The sequence below is a fragment of the Brugia malayi genome, assembly GCF_000002995.4.
Source record: "Brugia malayi strain FR3 genome assembly, contig: Bm_v4_ChrX_scaffold_001, whole genome shotgun sequence".
Taxonomy (NCBI): domain Eukaryota; kingdom Metazoa; phylum Nematoda; class Chromadorea; order Rhabditida; family Onchocercidae; genus Brugia; species Brugia malayi.
The window spans coordinates 6,809,959-6,833,446 of NW_025062479.1; the positions used below are offsets into that span (position 1 = coordinate 6,809,959).

A 23,488-nucleotide genomic window follows, 5' to 3' on the forward strand; every position below is an offset into this window, starting at 1 on the left:
GTAATTTCAAATAAATAATACAAATTTTTAATCCCATTGAACAGTATAGCTGAGAAATGAAATCCAAATCACCCTGTTGTTGGCTTTGAAATGCCCATTTCATATCTTTTTTCCTTGTTTCTCAAAATTTCTTTCCAGTAACAACCTAAAACCACTCATAAAAAAAGTTAACTATTATAAAATTAAAAAAAAAGAAAAAAGCGTAACTATTACAAAAATGGCTAGAGAACAAACCCTAATCTACCCACTGATAACAAAAATAATGAAAAAATTGCTGTTCTTTAATTGTTTTATGAGACACACTTTCGAACGACTTCTTTGCTGAATAGCGACAGTTTTTGATAAAACCTAAAAATTAAGCTATTCGTTAAAAATAAGTCTGAAGATGCAGATGGAGTTAGTTCAACTTTCAAGGACATAATCATTCCGAATTCAATTGAAATGTTTAAATCATCATACTTGAATGATATTAATTTTTTTTTCCATCTAGATAATGCAGTTCCATTTCTATATACAAGCAAAGCGCTGAATATGCCATCAACCATAATGTTTAAATCTTCAATACACTCATATCCATAATGATATAAAAATGCTGTATGATATCGTAGATTAGTAGAAATATCGAATTTTTAATACGATTATCACTACTATTGGATAGATTGCACAACATACTAAATTCACTTTTAAAGTTATATCTGATCTAGGAGTTAAAATTTCTGTTGGAAAATACTATCTTTCCAAGACTTTTCATTCGCTCTTTGTCACAGGAACTTTAACACATATGGCATCAAGCTTGTTTTTAAAGCTTCTGAAAAAAATTCTGTTTCCAAAGGAGATAAAAATCACTGAATTTCAATTTTATAAGGAGGTATAGAATTACTTCTAGTTAACTATTAGTTTATATTAGTGAAATGTGCTCTCCACAATTGCTTTTTAGTAACAACTGCTGCTATATCTTTATAAACTTCGGTAACCCTATAATATGCAAAAAAGACTGTGTTACTGTCTCACTCAAACTTTTGAGGTATTTTTTGCCTTATTTTATCAGCTTTTGCAAATTAATCAGCAAATTAATCCAATCTTTATAAATTATCAACATTTTTTAAGCAAAATTTAATTCTTTTATATACAACACACAGCAAAAGACAAAACAATCAGTATTAATAAGGAATACTTTAAGCAAACTGGAAGAACGTTGGAACATAATATCAATGAATGAAGTCATTTGATTAGTTTCAAGTATTTCTGATTTTTGAAGCTATCTGATAAGTTTCAAATATTTCTGATTTCTATGGCGTACATAGTATCATATCTCATCATAAATAAAGATTCTTTTTTGAAACCGATAAGGGTACCTTATACAAACGCACAACTGCGAACCACTCAGACGTTATAATAAAAAGGACAGCATTGATTTGGTGCTAACAGCACTAAGTGATATTGGTTGATAAAAAATTCATTTTATTTCGAAGCTTTAAGAAATGCATACAACACTCCCCAGCACTTTTGCTTCGTAAATACTGGTCATAATTTCATAAATTGTGTAAACAAAGTCGGTCTCCTGATGACGGATGGCCCAAGAACAAGCACACTGCTTGTTACACTCGGGATGAAAGTTTCTATTTCTCAAGCAAATACTGAGTCTGATGAAGAAGCCATTTCAAAACCAAATAGCCAGCACAGGAATCTTAGAGCAGATAAGCTGTTTTTCGAAGCATCTTTTTCATTTTCATAGTGATATTTACAAACAAAACATCACAACATTCCTGAACAACTATTATAAACTTCAGAGTGGTAAATGTCACTAATGTCCTTTCTTGCCAAACAAAACATGTTCCAGTAATTGTTCGACTTCGTTGTAAGTCAAACGTGAAAAAAAAATTCCTTAACATAGCACTGTTTATTCTACTATTCCTATATAATATTCCCTTCAAAGCAATACAACTTCGAATGGACTGAAAATGCTACTCATATATATAAAAAGGAAAAAAAATCGGGAACGAGACAGTTATACTAACCTGATTTTTCACTCCAAAATCTTATTATATATGAATTCTTTTCGCCACATTTGAGGAACTAATATGAAACAGAGAACGCTCAGCACAATTAACTACGATAAGCAGCTTTGGTAACGCCACATTTACAAATTTAATAATAAAGTATAATCATACATCCACCAAATTCTACAGAGAGCAAATAGTCATTAACAATTTATTTCCATTTAAATTTTGATAAAAATCCAAATAATAAGAACATTTGTAAAGGATAGCATGTTGAGGAAAATATACAATTTTATAGAAGCAAGCCTTGTGGCTGACTTTTTAATTAAACAGAATACATATTAAACTAAAGTAGTTGCAAAAGAGATTAACATAAATCTCATTAATAACTGAATTGCACCAATAACAAAGCCTTTCATTTATTGCATTAAAAGACCCTTTCATTAAAAGAGCAAAAAGAGTTAATAAAGAAGAACAACAGGACCATAACAAAAATGGATTTCGCCATTATTTGAAATAATTCAGCATCATAGCTGTCAAACAGAAAGAAATCAATTAATGCAAAGAGCCTACAGCTATACTAACTTGATGATAATTATTTCATTCCCATCAAAAATTTTGACTGGTGGACCAAAATAATTGACACCTGCTGAAACATAAACATATGTTCCTGTAGCTTTATTATAATAAAGACCGCGAAAATAAGCATTCCAAAAATACACCAGTGGTACGAATACATACATTTGTCCACCATGTGTATGACCTAAAAGTGTAGTAAAATACATCACATTTCAAAACTGATCTGCACAATCATTCCATCACCTACTAAAAAACGCCGTTTATTATTAACCTGACAGAATAAGATCAATGTTCTTAGCAGTTTCAACATCATTCAGTATTATGCGAACAGCATTAGGTTGGTGAATAAGCATAATAGTTGTGTCATTTTTGTTGCATCCTCGTAACGCTTTTTTGTAATCCATTACATGCCCAGAAAATCTGCAAAAAGTGAGCAGACAATCTTTTTAAATACGATAGACCGTAATATTAAATGTAACAAAACATAATTGATCATAAATACTTCGCTCTCGCCACTCATATCCTAGTCACAATATACATTATGCATTGTACATACGGAAGATATCAGCCGTTTTATGAACCATAATTAAATTACTGAATATAAATCACCACTAATATTTCTTTATAAAAAGTGGTAATGAAAATAAACAATAAAAGAAACATCCGACAACAAGAGATAAACTTAAAATTAAAAAAAAAAAATATTTGAGAACACCAATAACCTCGACTGTTCTGCAAACAAATCATCGCTTCCAGCAATGCAAATTCTAGAGTTTCCAACCAAAATCTTCTTATTTTTGTTATGAAGAGGTATGATTTTGATTTTCTTTAAAAATACGAACCATTCATCAACATTTCCATGAAGATATTCATGGTTGCCTATAACTGGCACTAACTCCCGTGCCTTCAAACAATAATACAACAGTATAATTAAACAGTCCTTCCTTGCTGGTGCGCTGTTGAAAAAGACTTTTAAAACACATAGTAGAAAACTATTAAGAGTATATATTCTTTACCCGTAGCAAAATATATGCCATATTTTGAAGTTAGATTCATTAGAGGGTAAGCAGCTTTTTCTAAATTTGGGACAAGACCATCGGCAAGGTCGCCAGATATAGCTATCACGTCTAAAAAAAAATATTAAGACTGCAATAATTTTGCATACCTGAGGTCTCGAAAAAAAGAAAAAAAAAAAGATCAACATACCTGGCTTGAAAAGATTTATAGTATTCACCATCTTCTGAATTTTTGAACATCCAACAGTTGGTCCAATATGGAGATCAGATAAAAGAGCAACGGTAAAGCCTTTTTGCACTTCTGGCAAGTTATCGATTTTGATTGTAATACGACGCACCGCGGGTGGTAATAAAGTAACCCAAAGGCCTGCTAGAACGAAAACAACTGCCAATAAAACGGCGAAAATGCGATTTGAAAGTTCATTTGCGACCAGCAACCTGAAATTTACACAGTCGTGACTTACTTGCAGTAAGATAAATTTATTGCAAGACCATACGAATGAAATTTCAGTTTTCAAAGAAAGGGTGAAGAAGAAAATACTATACGGTTAATCCAACTATATTATAAATAATTTATTTTTAGTAACTGTCTGACCATAACTGAAAGTGAATTTACAACTAAACCTACGAACTACGAGGTGCAGAGGTTTAATAACTTAATATGAACGTAAAAGTAGAAAATAATCCAACAGAAATGATGACTCGACAAATGAAAAAGAAACCTTAGAAATCGGAAGTGTTTTGAATTCATATGGAATATAAGACGGAATACCGACTGTACCAATACAAAAGTCAGTAAAAAGAATATAAGGTAGATATAGACCGCGACTGACGTTAAAGAAATCATTGCAAATATATTTGGTTCTTCACCAATCCAAAGATAATAAAATGTTGAAGAGATATGCACAAGAAATAAGAAAAGAATTATAGCAGCCTAAAGTTACCTTTTACAAAGTTTAATAATCATTAAAGTGCAGCAAATATGGTAAACGGAAGGAGTCACTAAGACAAATCAGCCAAGTTTACAATGAAGTCATAATTAAACAGCCCTTGTGTCAAATCACTTCCATTAATCCACTCAGTGATAAGAACGTCTATCCTTGAAACAAAGAACATTCTTGAATAATCTTCTGATACTTGTAACACTTATTAGCAAAATAAAAAAGAATCTCACCTTTACAACCTTTTGAACACAGATTGTCCGCCAACATCTGTATGATGGTTGCAGCGGCAAATCACTTAAAACACTTTAAAAAAAGAGATCGAAATTAAAATATACAATATAAAATTTATTAGAGACATCAAATCTTTAAATTCCTGAAAATACAAAAGCAAGGCATGAATGAACAAACTCATCAGTAGCTGCAGATAAATTCCACCAAATAAAAATTGATCCGAAAATCATAACAAACTGTTGGAAAACAATAATACTCAGTCGGGTCACGACTGTATAAGGTACATCTGTTAGAAAACATTTCAGTACAAAAAAGATCGTCTGGGATAGCAAAAACACAGCGAGAAGTATTAATAATATCTTCCTCATCTCTGCTATATTCTAATTCGTTACGCACATCTAAAAGTATAATTAAAATTGCTATAAAATAGAGTAAAGTCGTGAAATTATAAACACATGCAGTGTGTTTTTTTTAGTGTGCAACTCGTACAGTTCACAAGATTAACTCTTCCTTATTTTAAGAACTTCCACTGCAAGCAATTTACTCCACACCGCTTAACAACTTTTAGCACTTAAATCTCAGCAACACATCTGAAACGCACTGGTCACACGCATGTCGCATTCTGCAAATATGCTACAAGTCATGAAATAGAAAACACTAGGATGTGTGTGGGTGCGGAGTGTTTTGTTGGTTTCATAGTTTGAGGGAATATTAAAGGTTTGTGAGTTGGGGGACTTTGATTTGTGAGGTTTTGATGCAGTTGTTTAGAAATGGAACGAAGTGTAGATGTGATATGCGACCCGAGGCTTCGAATGCGAATTATCCTGAATATGGCGGCAACTCAAGAAGTGAGCCCATCAGTCCCTATTAATCGGTTTGATTTTTGAGTTTCGTTATTTTGAGAGTAGTCTAGAATTATGTTAGATATTATCGAGGTTTTGTTCTCTAACTCGAGATTCGAATTAACAAGGATTTCTCCTGAAATTCTATCATATTTAATAAGCATCAATTTCTGATTGTAGGATTCTTTAAATTTCTTTGTGATGTTTTGCAATCTTTGTCTGTATAGAAGAGTATTTTAAATACAATTTAAAAGACGTTGTATATTGTATTGTGTTTTCCCATCAATAAACTTAACTCTACAATTTGTGTTGGATGCATCAACATACTCGATGTCATATTTGTGCAGTTTTTTTTTCAGTTATTACCGAAGTCTGAATGAAATGTATCGTGTTGCTGGCTTTTGTATAGAAGATAAAGATTACGAAAGAGCATTTATTTATTATATGCGTTTTGTGAGGTTTGTTCTGTTCCAAAAGGTTTACTTCTGGTCAGTTCCTATGAAGAGGAGGTAGTAGGTCTCTGCCATCTAGCTTTTTGATTTAGTCTGCGTGATGTAATTAGGGAAGATTGGCTTTTCCTCGTTTTCTTCTAAATATCTTGATTTTTACTCAGTTTCTCATCGTTTCCACACCTTTTTTTTTTTTGCTTTCCATTTTGAAATAAACATAATTTTTTAAATTTCATGTTATTCCATGTTACTGCAGCTTAGCGGTCGAAAGTTTACCAAATCACAAACAGTATAATGGCTTTTCGTCGGCTGAGAAAGCCAAAGCTGAAGCAGTGCTTGGGGATGCGTTTGTGAAGGCGGAATCGTTAAAGGAACAGCTGAAAAAGAAATATGAAGAAGAAGCAGTTCTAGCAAGACAGAGTGCAAAGAAGACTACCGCTGATGTATGTTTTAAATATGTTCAATGGTTGCTCTCATCTCCAGTTGGAATAATTTGTGTTTTTATATGGTTAAATCTGTGGAGAATAAGTTCCATTTTCTTTTGTATGAGGAATTGTATTTTCATATCAGTTACATAATGGATTTAGAATGTAGCTGTGATTGGAAAAAATATGTCGGTTCGTGATGTTGTAGCACGTAATCGATTTCTTGAAATAGTTGATCACAAGAAATCAGGTTCTGCAGCAGTCATGTTCGATAGCAGGTTGAGCATTCTTTTTAGTTAATGCAGCTTCCGATTGAAATTTCTATTGAAAATTAGATAACTGTATTTATTTGGTTTTGCGAATAAAAGCATTAATATTTTACTCATTTATGTTTAGTATAGTTTTAAGTGAAGTTAGGATCTAATTCAATCAAAGAGAATAAATTTAGAAGTTCCATTTCACAATAATTTTATGACTTTTAGGAGTGTTAGAGGTTTTTTGAATTAAAGTGCTACAAATTATATGTTTGGATCGAAACCATTCGATCGATATTTTTGTTAATTGTTTATGATCTAATCGAGTTAACTACTGATTCTATGCGGTTCAAAATTTCATATAATTTTGTATCCAATAACTTATTCAGGAATCTTGCCCATAAGGAGGTTGTCGTTGCGGCCGACCTTGTGGAAAATTTTGTTCAGCTAGCTCAAGTTAACACGAACCGTAATGTAGAAACATGTGCAATTTTGTGTGGCTCACTGGTTAGTTCTGAATTAGTTTCATACCGTGCTGTTGCTTTTTTTTTTTGTAGTACGTTATCAAATAATAGGATATTTTTTGAATTACTCGTAGTCTACTTCAAGTCTGCTTTGAGAGAATTTCATGAACCTATCATGGTGATTCCTTTGTAAATCTGAAATTGTTTGTGGCACTGTTTTCATTTTGTACACTATTGTAGATTTGTTACTATCCTTTTGATGACATGATCTTACGACTGGCGAGCTTACTATTTCTTGGCTTAGGCTTGCTAAAAAAAAACGGCTTTCTGGTGTGCCTGAATTGTATTTAAAATTATCAAAGACGCATTGCAAATGGCTTATTTCGGTAAGAAGAAACTGTACACTGAAGGTGTAGAAATATTCGGTTCAGTCGCTCTAAAAAATGAATTTTTTTAATCAGTTAATTTCTTGCTCTCTTCTTGGAATCTATTTTTGTTGCATTATTATACAATGTTATTTTGATAGACATTTTCTAAGATCACTGGTGGAGTGTGTCGTATAACACATGCCGTGATACCAAAGCAAACTGGCGCTGCTGATAGCTGTGATACACACAACGAAGAGGAAGTATTTGCATATCAAGATGCCAATAATCTGATCACTCTGGGATGGATACATGTATTTTTTTGAAATTATCAGTAGACTCTTTTCTTGCCGTTTTAGTTAACGTGTTTTTAAATGGTTAGTTCTTGTTATCTGGACACAATTCTAACCGTTCTTTTCATTTTTCATTTCAGTATATGCATTGACTTATTTTTAGGAATTTCGTATCAGGTTTGATCGGTCCAAAAACACTGATATCTTAAAATAACATATTGAATCTTCAAAAGCAAATTTTATAATCAAATTTTTCGTTCATTTCGTACACTGTTAGTTCGATTTACATCATCATGCTTTATTGCAGACTCATCCATCGCAGACAGCGTTCCTTTCTAGTGTTGATCTTCATACGCACTGTTCCTATCAGCTGATGTTGTCAGAAGCCGTTGCGATCGTCGTTGCTCCTAAATTCAATGAGTGAGGTTTATGTCGTCTCTAAAGTTGGACCGGGTTTGACCGGTTAACTGAAAAGCTAAATGATTTTATTAGGCAACAATCTATAAAACTATTTCAGGGTGGGTATTTTTCGTTTGTCAGAACGTGGCATGAAGGAAATTAACGAATGCCGTAAAGTAGGTTTTCATCCACATGAAAATTCTTCAGCTCTGTTTTTTTATTGTCATGACATACGTTTTGAAAATTCGCTAACAGCAACTGTTGTTGATTTGCGATGATTTGCTGATTGTTTTGGAGCCATGAGAATGAAGAAAATGCAGTATGAATTATCACTAGTTTACGTTGTGATCCCGCATTATAAGTTTTATTAACATTTTTCAAGTTTTGAATTTGGAAGTTATCTATTTAAATATCCGTCTCTCTTTCTGTCTCTATTTGTTTGTTTATCTGGCCTAATTTAATCTATCTGTCTATCTATGCATGAGAATGTATTTGTTCTTTGATGTAAACTTTGAGAGTCTTAAGCACGATTTTAAGGAAATTTTTTAAAATATTCTTAAAAGTAATTGATAAGGACACTACGAACGTCTGATTGTTGTAGCACATATCTAATTTCTGGTGAATGGTGAATTAATGGTTAAGATTTTTTAAGCTACCATTAGCTTTTAAATTCTTCTAGTTCTCAGTCGTTTTCTAATTTTGAATACATTTTATGAATTTCGCATATAGCTTGTTTTGAACTAATACAACAAATGATTTCTAGTTTGTGCACTATTTTGATCAAGCTTTATTAATCCAGAACTCTGAATCGTGTACTGTTCACATTTAGAATGGTGTTTCCCAATTTTTAAGTTTCGTGTTTCATCTCAGTATTGTTAATATGCTGATTTGGTCCTCTGATTTGTTTTTTTTTTTACCTATGTATATATGTTTTCTTTGATAAAAACCATCGATTCCAGTCAACCTTGTTATTAAATTGAACTGAAAAGTATACCATTTACTTGACATTGAAAGCACACATTTCCTTGCCGCTTAATAAGATGCCCAGGTTTTCCAAAGAAAAAAAAAAACAAACTGTCGGAGTGTTAATGAACTATCCACTTTGAAAGAATAGAGATTTGTTGCAGGTTCGTTTAGTGGCGTCGTATTTCGTGAAATAATTTTTAAAGAATTCCTGCCGAAGTTAAAGCAAGGGATAAATAATCACATCACCGTGGGATTTGAAGTAATCGATTGATGATCGTTGGTACTGTGGCCTGTCATGTGATAGATTTTGAGTTATCTCATAATGACATATTGCCGATCTTCACAGAAATAATTATTAACTCAGTAACTGATGTGATAAAGTGGCATGAAATTAATGGGACAGATCGGGAAATGAATGAAGTGTCTAAAAAATGGGAGACTGAAGTGGTTTGTGGATATCATCAGCTGTTAATCGTCGATCGGTTTAGAAAGGCGCAGTTGCCCTGGGCAGGTTTCAAAGCACACTTTGCTCGAGAGTGTTCCCTGCTTTACTAAATTAAAGATGGAATTGCTTCGAATTTGTGGTACTTGTGGCTTTCATGTCTTTGATTTTGATGAGCGATATTTTAATCACCTTCCCTCCAAAAATTCAGTTTCTTTTTGATATTAAAATCTACTTTTTTTTTAAATAAACAAGTTGTTCAACTTAGTAATCAATTATTTCTAAGTCTGGACAATTTAACTCTTAAGTTTATAAAAAACACTTAAGATTTTAGACGAAGGGAACTTACCACATAATGCCATCGATTCATATATAAGGGTCTTTGAATCAGTGTTACTTCGTAGTGATAATTGTTCATTAAAATATTCTTAGATTACTTAGTTAACCCTGAAGTATCTGAGTTTTTCCTCCAGTGCATTCGAGGAGTTGCATCAGTCAGAAGCGGTCGACAAAAATTTTTTCGACAAGTCAAGAATAAATTTATAAGAGCAAAAGGAATTTGTTAGAAAAAGTACTTCTTCAAATATCTAACAGGCTGTTTGGTGTGATTTTTTTTTTTTTTTTTTTTGTTTTTGGTGACTAATTTGTCTGCTTGCAATTTTAGTCGTTATCTAACTCTGGAAATATGAATTCATGAACTTCAGAAATGATAAAACTTCAATCTTCATTTAGAAAGAGAGAATAAAAACTGATTTCATTTTCCTCGCTGTACAATTTTGGTACGATTCTGAACAGTAAAAAAAAAAAAAAAAAACATAGTTTTACGATTGCAATCCTTGTTTCATGTCCACTGTCTGAGCAGAAATTAGTGTTTTATTGGCGGTTTCTGTTGTGAACTCTTCGAACGGTGGGTGGATTTACACAACATCACTATCAAAATGATGGATATCTCTAGAAGATATTTGATATCAGTAAGAGAACACGTTCAGTGTCAGTCGTTGTTATAGATAACTAAAAATCAGATAATTTCGTTTGAGGCTTTTTTGCTTACTTTGTTCAGCACTAATCTAAATGACAGTTAGACTTAGATTAGGAAAAAATATGAGAGGATATTGATCTGCATGTCCTGTTCCTATAATCAATGCATTTTGGATATTTAATTTCGAGAACGTGCTATTCTAAGTAGAGATAATAATGTTAGTGAAGTGAGGAGTGATTAGAGGAATGGAGAAGCTGTGTATAGATCCTCGGCAACCACTAACGCTCGAGCTCACACTAGTGAGACTCGAGAACAGTGCAAAATCCATCATCCGTCTATCATAAGTGTGTAAAGATGTTACTAGATGGATTTTTCCTACACTTGATGTAACACCACGATCTGGTTCCTTTTCCTAGCTATTTCTCAACAGTCTCAAATTTGCGCACGGTAACTCTTACCTTCAACGCTATATACTTTTTATCTTTGGCACAGTGGCTTTTTTCTTCATTTTCCTGTTTTATTTCAGTATAACATGCTTCATCTTATTTCCTCATCTGCTTTACTTTCAATTTCAAAGCCAACTGATTTTTGCAGAATGTTAAAATTTTAATATAATTTTTTTTACATTTGCTAATTCCATTAGCCTAATATTCGAAAGAGATCTTGCTTTTATCTAGACTAATTAATATGCATCTGCAATATTTGCAGTCAAAAATATTATAATCACAGAAAACATTTCCTAAGCATTTTATTTTTTGCTGAAAGAAAAAATGACCAATTTGTCGTAATAACAATTTCGTTCATTTTTTTTAAACAATGCATTTGTTAAGCAAATGGTTTGTTGTTTGTGTGTGTGTGTGTCAGCTCAATTCCAGTTTTCTTTTCTAAATTGAATTTATGCGCCAATAGCGTATTCATTAAATCCAGGTTACTTCGAAATATTTAGTGAGAATTAAGGATTGTAATGATCGTAATTTTTTAATGCTAGAAAAAATTTAGGACAGACATGGAGGAGGATCCATATGCTGTAAGCTCGGATACTGATACTGAATCATTGAAGGGTCCACCGCCAAAAATCAGCATTGAAGGGCGATCTGTTGCTGATATTTCTTCACTTGTATGTTTTTTTTAACTTAAAAAATGAATCAGTACTTACGTAAACGGCAACATTCTGTTGATTTAACTTCAGTCCTTCAGTTACTCAAAAACTTCATTTTTTATTTTTTCCACTTATTTCATTTTTTTTCCTTTGATTTATAGTACGTTACTGAAAGAATGCTTTAAATTAATATTTGATTATAAACACTATATGTTTGGATATACCATTCTTTCATCTCCTAAGGACTGAAAGAACTGAACCTGTTAACAGTTTTAGCTCATTTATCCTATCAAATTCAATTTGTCATCACAGCTAAAAATATTTATTTTCCATTGTTTTAAATATTAGGTTAATATATACAAAAATATATATGCAAAATCATGAAAAGCTGGATCACTCTAAATACTTATTCAACCTATAATCTGTGCACGACATTTTTAACACAACTGTATCTTTGCTGCTTAAATTAATTATTTGGATTATACGGAAATACAAAAAAGCCACCGTCAAATGGCCTGTAAAAAATAATTTTACGACTGTCATTGTTGATTTCTCCTAAAAAAGTTTAGTGAATTTTACATTTTGTCCCACTATTAGTTTTATATTGGATGACCGAATACTTTACAAATACTAACAGGTTTAGTAATTTGGAAGTAACGTCTGCTGAATGAGTATTTTATAAACCACCGTGTTCTGCTGCTCAATCTAATTAATATTTATAGTTGTAAAAAATAACAGATACGGTTTGTACAGTCTTCGTAAGTAAAAAAAAAAAAAAAAAAAGTATGTTTAGTTAGTGGAGTTAAAATACAATTAAAGTCTAAACCTTATGCTGCAAAAACAGTCCCAGGCTGAGGCAAATGATAAATCTATAAGAATTACTAAAAATTATAATATATCTTCACTTCATTAATAATCTTTCAGAAAGCCGCTTTAAGGGAAACAAAAGAGGCGCTGAAGGATGAAAAACGTCTCGAGGAATTAAATCAGCTGAAAAAGAAATTCGAACTAGAAAAAATAAAAAAAGACTTTATTGAGGGTATGCGTTCAGCCTTAAATTCATTTTAGGAAGATAAATCCAAGTGAAAAAACTGAGGATTATAAAATATTTATGTTTGCACAAAGCATTAAGAATAAATGGAAATTCGTGACATATTCATATGAGATTTTTCCTGAAAAAACCTTCCATATTAAATGGCTTTTATCTTTTTTTTTTTTTCATTTTTTAAAATATATGTTAAAGAATTTATTTGACTGTTCCTTGCAACTGTGTAGTTCTTATTAATAACGCCAACGTTTAGGTAAAACTAAAAATGAGTTAGAGAATGAAGCGAAACCGGTAGATGAAGAACGTGAACAACTTGCCGCTGTCACAAAGGTATGCTTTTACTCTTCAATCCTAACTGTTAAAAAAAGGCCAAACCTTTCTTTTTCACAGAATACTTTTCAAAAGTGTTACCATCTTCTAAATCTCTTTAGCTTCACCATGTAAATTTAACTCAATAGTAATATGAACTGATTATCCACAGACCCATACACAATCGTATTTGGTCTGAAGATCCATTATCGCCAGAGAGACATACAGCAAAATATCTGAACAGCCCTGGTGGTCTGGCACTATAGCTTTGATTTTTCGTCATTTCATTTATTTTCTTTTCTTTGCACTCGTTTCAGGAAAAGTATTTGAAGTTCAGAAACAAATTTGAGAATCTTCCCGAAGTAATGAAGGAGGATCTCGAAGAACGTCTGAAGACCATGGAGAAAGAGCTGACAGGTGTTGGAAAGGAAAATTTAGAAAACATAAAGGACACCTTCGAAAATCCTCAGGAAGGTAATAAAAGCGAACGCGAGCAAATTGTTATTGAACGTTCAGAAGCAGACAAAAGGCGAGTGATGAGGACATTTGCGCAGGTCTCCTACATTTAATTAATCTTGACTTTTTCAGCAACCTTAAATCGTACAGTAAACATTATTTTACAATTAGTAAATATTTCACACGCTGATCTCCATTGATACTATGTTTTCAATAAACCTTCGTTAAGACATAAAAATGGTTTATTTTTTTAGGTGGACCCTACAACAGATGACCTTCCGAAAGAATGTGCAGTGTGTTCGAAAATAGTTTATCCTGTTGAAAGGATTTTTGCTAAAAAACGAAATTATCATATACCATGCTTTAAATGTGTCAAATGCGGCAAAAAATTGACGTGAGCAGATTCTTGCTGTTCCCACAACATTTACAAGAGTTTATAAGATGCTTACTTAAGATTCTTAAAAAACCATTCAAACCACAAGAGTACATTTTACGCTATAGTTACCATTACCCAGACTGTCTCACTTCTTTTTGAGTGAAACCGGCATGAAGTATCAATCTACTTTTCCACTCAGAACTCTTCAGGTCAACAAATTACAACATACATGAAGATCAATTGATGTGTAAAATTCATTACCTTGAAATACTTCATCCTGAAATTGCGAAAGCAATGGATTCCACTACAACAGAAGGTTAATCCTTGGAAAAACAAAAATTTTTCTGATCTTTTTAACTTTTCGTAACTGTTTTTGTTCATCTCGTCAATTTTATATTGTCATCTCAGTAAGAAATAAATTTTAGTGGATGAAAAGATGGAAGATGAAGAAGAAGATGAGGAATATGCAATATCATCAAAACCAAAACAACTTGGTGATGATGTTATTAAATGTAAGTTTTAGTTGATTTCCTGTGAGTGACGAATTTTTACTTCAAAATATAAACTGGTTTCCAGAAATTTTATGCACACTTTTTTTTTTTTCATTCCGATTTCTCTCATCTTCTTGTTTTTGAATACACTTATAACTACTATTTTCGAGGGAGACTTCCAAGGATTGTAATTATTAACTTCAAAAATTTATGGTGCTTACTTTCTACTTTAGACAGAAGGAAGAAGGTTTTGAGTCAATTGTTCAGTAATGCAAATTCTTCCTTCCGCTCTTGAATTTTTTCCTTTACCTTTGCACACTCCTCTAATTCGTTTTCATTAAAAATTTGGGCAATTTTTCTACATTTCTTTGTCTTAACTGCTCCATTCCATGTAACGAAAGACATGGAATTTGTCATGAAGATAACGGCAAGAATCGTGAAAGGACTTATTTGTCTATAGTGATAAGAGGGTATGCAATAAAATGGTTGATATATTGATAGGATATCAAAGGCAGAACCTCCATTTACATATATATATATATATATATATATATATATTGATAGATACTAGAGAAGGAAAGAGCGAGTTCTTCTATTTTATTATTACAGTAAATTACTTCATATGAAATATTCATAACAAACTTGTAATATAAGAAGGTGAAAGAGAAATGGGCGAAGGGGGACAAAATCATCTCTGATGTGGGTGGTGACACTGTGACCATTGAACTTCTTCGGTACTATGACTATATTTAATCTTTCTGTGAAATGGACAATCTTACCGGAGTTTATATATGAATTACAGGTGAAATTTCCTCATTTCTCTAATCAGTACTTCTTCACTATCTTTTATAACCGCTTTTCAATGCATCTTTCAAAATAATATATACTAGCCTTGAAAATATTGGCTAAAATTTGGCTATTCTTTTCTGGATAATATTTCAAATTCTAGATGAAGAGTATAAATAGTGACTAAATGAAAATCTGTTTTGTTTATTTCGCATCTTGTAACAAAAGTCTATAAATATGCTAACAGACCAAAATTCCATGAATAACGATTTATTTTCTTGAAAAATCTCCAAACAATTTTTCTCCAAACAATCAATCCATACTGCTTTTATGATCATGTCAACTGGATTAACTATTCATTACAAGCCTCTTCGAAAGTTCACTCTACATTTTTCTGAATTTTGAACTTTTAAATCCATCAGAAAATTCAGCTCTCAACAGCTCTTAGTACAAAATATTTTTTTCCAACTGCAAAGAAAAAGATAGTTTCATTTCAAACTTTGCATAAATTGACTCAGTCTTGCACAACTTATTTTCTTACAAGTTTTAAAGGTTTTGTCTTGTTAGTTATTCCTTCCTTGCTAAGCTAATGTTTTACGATTCCTCAGTTAATTAATTTATATAGTGCTTGAAAACTTGATTTTCCAGCACCGCCTTGCCAAATCCAGATTATTTCATTTCTTCCATAAGTTTCGATTATCTTGAGCGTTATAGTTATAAAAAATGCTATGTGATTTTATGAAAGGCTACAAAAAGTCGCCGTAAGAAAAGCCTTGAGTATCTGTTCACTTTTGCCGAATCTCTATTTGTTATAGAAATCTCTGGATACTTTTTTTTTTTTCAGAAATGCTTAAGAGTATAAAATATAGATGTTTATTTATAAGAATCGCTAATAAGGATTTCTTTTACAATACAAATTTCACAGCTTATGAACATATTTCTCCCTCCTCGTTGCCTACGTGAAGCTTAAAAAAAGGGAGAAATGCCTTATTTGCTTTTTTTATCTTTTCCCTCTTAAGTAACAAATAGCATCCTGATATTAGCATGACGACCCAAATGATATAAAAATAGAGTTGCTTTACAAACACTATCTCGTCAACGCCTTCCCCAAGTATGTGATATTAAATGATGTTAAAATGATATATTCATTTCATACAAACTTTTCAATAGATGTCAGGTGATGTTAAAAAGAAAATTAAGCAAAATTTGTTAGTTGTATCTGCAGCTTCAGAATGTTAACAATAAAGAACTTTTTGAATCAAATGCTGACGAATAGATTTTTTTTTTCTTTTTGTAAGTACCAAGTTTCTGTTTTCTGCTTCTGAGATGAAAACTACTGCATACTACTATTTCACTATTACTGTTGCTATTTAATTTTTCAAACTGCATTTAACTATTGGATCATCATAGAAATAAAAGCTGTAGAGCTTCAATATCCTATGATTTTAAAATTATTTTAAACGCTTTTAGAATTTTTTTTATCAGTGTATTTTCAGGCGGTGCAAAATTAGACGATTTGTCTACTATTGGATCATTAAAGGCAAGGAAAGGAGACTGGGAAAATTCTGCGAAGGAAACAGAAACTATGCATATAGAGAAGAAGAATATCGTTGAGGAGATTATTTCGGGGAAAGTGAAAGCTAATTTAGAAAAGTATGCACTTTAGTTGCAAAGCAATACCATTAAATTAGAAGTAGTATTCAAAAATTAGTCATTTTGAGAAATTATTAATAAACTAAAATTGTTTGGTCAGAACAAAGTAGAAGTACAGGAAGGAAATTCAAGAATAAAGCTAATTTGAACGCTGCTTGCATTTAGCAACTGAGAAGGTCTTTTAATGTTCTCTCAAATCTAAAACTCAGTTTAACGGTTTTTTTCTTTCTTTTTTTGAAACCATAAAGGCGGGAGAGATTTATGGGAAAGGAGTGGAATACTTGGTTATAACATACATTATTAGTAAAACGAAAATTTCCTGGGTTAAAATTATTGTGCTTTATAATCTAAGAATGCGGATCGTATAAGAAATATATTAATCTCCTTTCTGTAGATTTGTAATGCGTGCTGCTAATGACGAAGATGAAAAGGAGGAAGATGACGAAGACGGGAGAGATCCAAATATCGTCCGTGAAGACAAGAAACGTCGCATAGAGAAACTTAACTTTGAACGAGTTCGATATTCTAAATATTGCTTATTAAATTTTAGGCCTAAAAAGTTGCATTTCATTTCTTAAGAAGTTTTAAAGTTTATGAAAAATTGTGAAGTTTTAGAAGTATGAAATGAATTATTAACTTTTCGGTTCTCTGACTAAAAAGTAATTTTTCAATCTGAATTTTTTTTACAAGAGTTCAGGTAGGTGATATAAAGAATAAGTGGAAAAAAGGCAGCATGCAAACAGTCGATGTCAAAGAAATCAAGAACGACCTAAAGGAACTGCAGAATTGTCCTGGAGTCAAAGAGCGCTTCCAGGAGATGACAGAGGCCGAACAAAAAGTTGCTAAACAATGGGACAGTAGTGAACTCAATACTTCAGGTTCGTTTTTCAAACAGGTGTTCTTAGCATACAGAACGTGAGGATGATAAATAGATGTTATTGTATCTGCAAAGTATGTTGGTTTATAAAATAAAGATAATTTTTAGAGATTATCGTATTTCATTTCAAACTGCTTGAATAAAACAGTCAGACCAGTTGTGTGATTTATGTACAGAAATTATAAGGTCGTGATTTTCATGTCATGTTGTCCTGTCCGCGTAAATCAACTCAACTAAAAGTGTCAGCATTTGAATTCAACTTTACATTTTTTTCCAATCATTGCCGAATTTGTAATGATTGAAGTCTTGATTCAGGAGTGGCCGATGCTCGGAAATCATTTTTGGAGGGTTCAGCATTTCAATCTGGACCGATTGAGAAAACTACTGTTAAACTTGAAGATCTTGAGTTCAAAAGTTCATACTTTTTCTCTTTCTTGATTTCTTAATTTTCTTGAAGAAAATTTGGTATTCATAGGGTGCTCCGACAAACACTTCTATGCTTCACACTAAAAAACTGAAATTACCTTCTAGATCTTAATAACTGACTGCACGTAAGCTGCATATTTCACTTGAAGCATTATTCCCTTTACATGACACGAAACCCTGAAACTCAATTCATTTTTTCTAGAGTAACTTTTGAGAAATAAAGCAAAGTCTTTCATATTATTTCCAACCATAACGTTATTTTGTTTACCATTGAAATAAACTAGTGATCACAAATTACTGAAGAAAATTCTTTACTTCCAAAAGAAAAATATCTGAAGTAATTTACTAAAGTGATAGAATTTGTTTTTAGAACTTCAACATTTCAAAGAACGTTTTGAAAGAGGTGAAGGAAACACGCAAATTCAGAAGGTTGAGATTAATACACACATCGGAGACCTCAGTGGTATTAAATCAGCATTTGAAAAAGTAAGCATCACTAACATTATTTAAATCACTAAGGCTGATAAATGAAATCTGGCCCACACTCTTCAAGTAAAATTTCAAATAAAACTTATACTTGATAAAGAGGAATTGAACGGTTAAGTATAACTAAATGAAAAATTGTATTAAAATAAAGGGAAGAATGCAAACATTTCAGGGAGAAGACAGTTTAGAAATGACACTAGAAGAAAGGGCAGAATTGAAAAAGAAACAAATTGAAGAGGAATTTTTAAGGTACAAGCTTGTTAGACGAGCAGCTGTCGAGAGAGAAGCCGTCAATGAAGTACATCAATTAGCTATTCTTTTTACTTACAAATTTAATTAAAAAAGACTTTTTCAAGGACAATAAAAAAATGAGGAATTAAGGAGTGAAGATGGAAAAATATCGCCTCATTTGAAATCTTATTAATTATTTATGGTGAATTTCACCAGAAACCGATTATTCATTTTTCTGAGAATTATCTCTACTGTCATCTTATCACGAAAAAGTTCCAATTCATTTATTAACCCAGCTTTGTTTATTTTTCCTTTTTACCGTAATTATTCTTCTTAAATTACATAGGTGTCTGATAACGTTGGAATTGAAGCTGGAGCGGAGATTCAGGTTGAAACAATTAGAAATCGTTTTGAAAAAGGTGATTATTCCTCCAAAAATGAACACGAAGGTTTGTCCTCTGTAATTATTGACGCTACAAATGACCACTATTTGTTATTTTTATGCAATACTGTTTTACAATATGAAAATGAGGTTGGAAATTTCAGGCAGACAATTGGATGTAGAAATTAAAATGGCTGGTAAAGCTAGGCAAAAATTTCAACAAATCGATGCTGAAGGTGTTCAAACATTTGCTCCAGGAAATCAGGTGCGATTAATGATTCAGCATTACGTTAATAATTCAAATATTTCATTTTAATTATTAAAAGTATTCCCGAGCGCTTAAATCAAGAGACTCCAATTAAGCTTAAAATATTTTGAAGCTCTTTTTATATTTATAAGTGTTTCTAGCAAAGGAAGCAGGTAAGCAAATGGAATAAAAAGGAAAGCACAATCCCAGAACCAGTAAACAAGAAAGTGGTCGAAGACGAAGGTCTGTTAGTAATAAAGAAAAAAGTTGCAAATAATTGTTTTCTTCCTTTCAAATTACAGAAAAATTCAATTTACTTGCAAACATTATGTTAAAATGATTTTCAAATGTATATCTTTCCATCCATTAAAACGCTCTTTTATGCAGCGCTTGATTTGTTTTGATAAATGTTCTTTTTTTTTTTTTTTTGAAAATTGCTTTTTCCTGAAAATTGAAAACTTGTATTGTTTTATGGTTACTTTAATTATTGTTTATTTTCTAAAGGGAATCAGTTGCAGAAAATGAAAAAGATGAAGATACTTATGATGTTAAAAATCTTATGCAAAAGTTCATAAATATCGGTAAAGAAGAGGAAACAAAGTTGAAATATGAAAGACCGAGTGATTTGGATGAAATTAAGGTATTCGAGTGAAAAATGAAATCTTTCTGTACACTTTGAAAAATTGTGATTGAATCTTTATTTCTTAATTAAAGGCTTTTTAGATAGCTGCGCGTAATCTAAAAGAACAGTTCGAAAAAGCTGGAACAGAATTTGAAAATGGAACAGCAGAGGAAAAGCGCAGACAACTTGAAGAAGAATTTGAACGATTGAGGCGTAACTTGATTTCTATGCTTTTTTCCCGGCTGTCTACTTATAAGCAATTCAGTTTTGCACTTCTAAAAAAAAGCTTTTGGCTATAACTTTTCTCATACAGAAACTGTACTGTGGAATTGGATTAAAGGTGAAAAAGAAGAAGCAGCCGCTATTCGTGAAGAAACCCCCGATAGAGGGAAATTTGTTGAAAAGGAAGAAATTCATGTGGTTGCTGATCACGCCTCAAAAATGACTGCAAAGTGGGAAAAAATTCAGAAAAAAGAGGCTAGAAAAGCAGAAAAAAATCGGATGCCTTCAAAAAATGCTATACAAACGGTTAGTTTAATCATTTTTACGCAAATGCATATTTTCCATTATTTTTATTCTTTACAATTACTTCTGTGGATATTGCAGGCGTTTCGTTTATCAATGCTTCCTTACTTCTGTTTGTCATACGAACCATTTTATAGCACTTTCAGTCAGTGATTTTACAGCTGTTGCCTATAGCTATAGGAACCGATTTTTGAAAATAATTTTTAAATTATCTTTTTTGTGAATTAAATTTAAAGAACGGACATGCAATATACTGTTTTGTTCAAATTTCTAAAAATTCTCGATTTAATATACATGGTAGTTGGGAAATGCTTTATAGTAAAAGAAGGAATATTCGTCAAAAAGTACAATTGAAGTTTTACTTCGAAGTTTTAGTACTGAACTTTATATTAAGTGAATAAACTAATTGAAATGTTTAAGTAGATGTAGTATGAAAAACATTTTGCAGGAAAAGTAAAAAATGAAGAGGAAGCGCGTTGTTAAGTAAGCACATCGTATGTTTCAGTGCGCACTCATCTTTTATGATTTAAAAATTGTTTTAATCATTTGCTATTTATGTATGAAGTAAAAATATTTGGAATAGAAACGATTCATGCATATGAAAATGAAACAATTAAATTTTTCCGCATGCTTTTAACTTATGAGTTTCGAGATAATAAAAAAATGCGCTTTGAATTTATTTGTGTGAACTAATTTAACCTTAATCTCCTCAAAAAATTTCCTTTCACTAATAACACTTTAAACCTTTTTAGCACTGTTTGATTCCACGCTCATCGCTCGTTCCAATGATTGTGCTGGTGATAATGTCATTAATAGATACATTGATGAATTTAATTTCCAGTGATTTTCATTAAAAAATTATAGAGATTGGAAATGATATAAAAACGAATAAATTCTCCAAACTGACATTTTCACTTCATTGTGAAATGCTGATCTTTTAATTAATATGAAATAATGAATGCATGCTTCTTCTTTTAACCGATGCATGAAATTACCATCACTTCAGATTTGGAATGCCCGTGTGGCATCTTCTCCACTTTGCAATTGTTGCGGTAAAGCTGTGTATCTTGCGGAGAGTTTGCAGTGTTTCTCCCAAATATATCACTTGAGATGTTTTCGATGTAAACAATGCGGTCTACACTTGAGGTAAAAATTAAATTTTACCTCCGAAAAATTAAGAGGTAGCAATAAATTTAAAAGATTTCAAACCAAAATTCTGTAGAGCATTGAGACTCGCATTATTAATTTCATAAGATTATCCATGTTTTCTTTTCTTTTTCAAACAATAATCAATTTTCTGACTTTTTAATTTTCCGAAATTATAATCGATACATTTGAAGTACCTGTTCTTGATTGACTTCTGTCCAAAATTTTCCTATTCACACCGGCTTTGTTCTACCACTTGAACTGTGATGATGATAGAAGCATATTTAGATTTTATATCGAAGTTCATCAGAGACATCACAACTGCGTTTTGGGTTTCAGTTCTTAAGTTAGATATTGATTATGCAGTTGTTTCGCTTGTGTGGATGGATATGTAAAACATATTTTATCAACAGCTAGTCAGCTTCTGTTAGCTTTGATCACGGTCAGACTACTCTGTAGAACTACGTGAATGAGATATATGGCATGCATTAAGTTCGCCTGATAACAGCAGAATTTATATAACATTTCAAATATCACTTTAATGAAAGCAGATGATATGTGGAACTGGAAATAATGTGGCTAGCTAACATGTACAATCTCAACCTTTTTTTCTGATTTTCTTAACTTTCCCGTCGAAATCTTAGCTTTCGAATCGTTTTAGAATTCAGGACTTCATATTTAACTCGATGTTCTATATTCATAGTTAACACATTATATAAGTCTGAAAAAACTGAGCGTATTTACTGGAATACAGTGTATAACTAAAAATTACTGGCGCAAGTCGTTTCCGCATTTTTCTGAACTGTTTTTGGTTTGGACTGTAATAGATAAAACATTGAATTTATGTCCTAGCTAAGCCAAAAAAGGAAAAACTATGGACTCCTAAAATTACAAAGATTTGTGTATGGGTCCGATTTTTAACTTCCGTACCTCAAAATCTATAGAGTTTAAGAATATAGTTGATATTTGCGCTTGGATATCTTAGAATTTTCTTAACAAGAAAAGTATTCAGTTCTACTTTTATTAAAATTTCTGTATATTTGGCAACTGAATCGATTATGAATTTGTAATGCCCATTCGCTCAGTAAATTTTGAAATGTAGGGAAAGAAGTTAATGTTATTAATGTTTAAACAGCGGAATTATCTCAAAATTTTTTTTATAGCTCAAAATTTTCTTATTTAAAGTCATTTAGAAAATATATCGTTTTTCTTCTAATTTCAGCCTCGATTTTGGAAACACTTAATCAGCTGTTTGATTTCATTAAAAAATAAATATATGTAGAAAACTTATTAGATGTAATGAAAACGATCCAGCAATAGTAAGTATAAGATGGTTCGAAAATTTTTTGAAATATATTGCCGTATAAATTTACCGTAGTGATTGGTCTCTTCATTCATTTATTACTTTAAAAAGATTTTGATGAAAACAAGTGATACCAATTTTGGAAATTGATTAGAAGCATAACATGCATTAAATGGAATTAAAAAGTGCAAAAAAGTTGCTCATCTCTTTTTCTGCAAATTTGCTTGATTCAGACACCTTTAGGGTGGAAAATTGTCAGCGATCAACAGATGGCAGTATTTTCTGCGAGACACATTTTCGTCGCCTGTTTGTTACTCAGAGTTCATATGTTTTTCGACACAATCAGCAGTTTGTGATAACAAACTGATTACTTAGCT

At 31.7% G+C, this 23,488-nt stretch overlaps 3 protein-coding genes across 5 annotated transcripts; 2 read left to right on the forward strand and 1 right to left on the reverse strand.

The window, feature by feature from the left end:
* Nucleotides 1–2,575: 2,575 nt before the first annotated feature.
* Bm3955 (Uncharacterized protein) lies at nt 2,576–5,138 on the reverse strand (the record flags this gene model as incomplete). Of its 2 annotated transcripts, XM_001899075.2 has the most annotated exons (8): nt 2,576–2,763; nt 2,851–2,999; nt 3,302–3,458; nt 3,596–3,706; nt 3,786–4,033; nt 4,318–4,529; nt 4,770–4,842; nt 4,948–5,138. In XM_001899075.2, 8 exons carry the CDS (start codon nt 5,136–5,138, stop codon nt 2,576–2,578), a joined length of 1,329 nt encoding a protein of 442 aa, XP_001899110.2. The 2 variants fall into 2 exon arrangements, with proteins under 2 accessions (XP_001899110.2, XP_042929844.1); XM_043073910.1 differs by lacking the exon at nt 3,596–3,706.
* Nucleotides 5,139–5,540: 402 nt separating this feature from the next.
* On the forward strand, nt 5,541–8,539 carry Bm9636 (Uncharacterized protein; the record flags this gene model as incomplete). The annotated part of the gene is made up of 8 exons (XM_001899074.1): nt 5,541–5,644; nt 5,972–6,070; nt 6,318–6,504; nt 6,649–6,764; nt 7,130–7,247; nt 7,743–7,883; nt 8,170–8,282; nt 8,380–8,539. 8 exons carry the CDS (start codon nt 5,541–5,543, stop codon nt 8,537–8,539), a joined length of 1,038 nt encoding a protein of 345 aa, XP_001899109.1.
* A 3,115-nt stretch (nt 8,540–11,654) lies between these two features.
* Nucleotides 11,655–21,119, forward strand: Bm6903 (Uncharacterized protein; the record flags this gene model as incomplete). Of its 2 annotated transcripts, XM_043073911.1 has the most annotated exons (20): nt 11,655–11,765; nt 12,672–12,786; nt 13,049–13,125; nt 13,422–13,658; nt 13,815–13,954; nt 14,146–14,252; nt 14,362–14,448; nt 16,710–16,866; nt 17,261–17,381; nt 17,564–17,744; nt 18,059–18,157; nt 18,540–18,655; nt 18,828–18,953; nt 19,233–19,335; nt 19,433–19,533; nt 19,677–19,758; nt 20,034–20,155; nt 20,239–20,350; nt 20,478–20,665; nt 21,111–21,119. In XM_043073911.1, the coding sequence occupies 20 exons, from the start codon at nt 11,655–11,657 to the stop codon at nt 21,117–21,119; spliced, it is 2,391 nt and encodes a 796-aa protein (XP_042929845.1). The 2 variants fall into 2 exon arrangements, with proteins under 2 accessions (XP_042929845.1, XP_042929846.1); XM_043073912.1 differs by lacking the exons at nt 11,655–11,765; nt 12,672–12,786; nt 13,049–13,125; ... (2 more) ...; nt 14,146–14,252; nt 14,362–14,448 and having other exon boundaries at nt 16,799–16,866.
* Between the last annotated feature and the right edge of the window lie 2,369 nt (nt 21,120–23,488).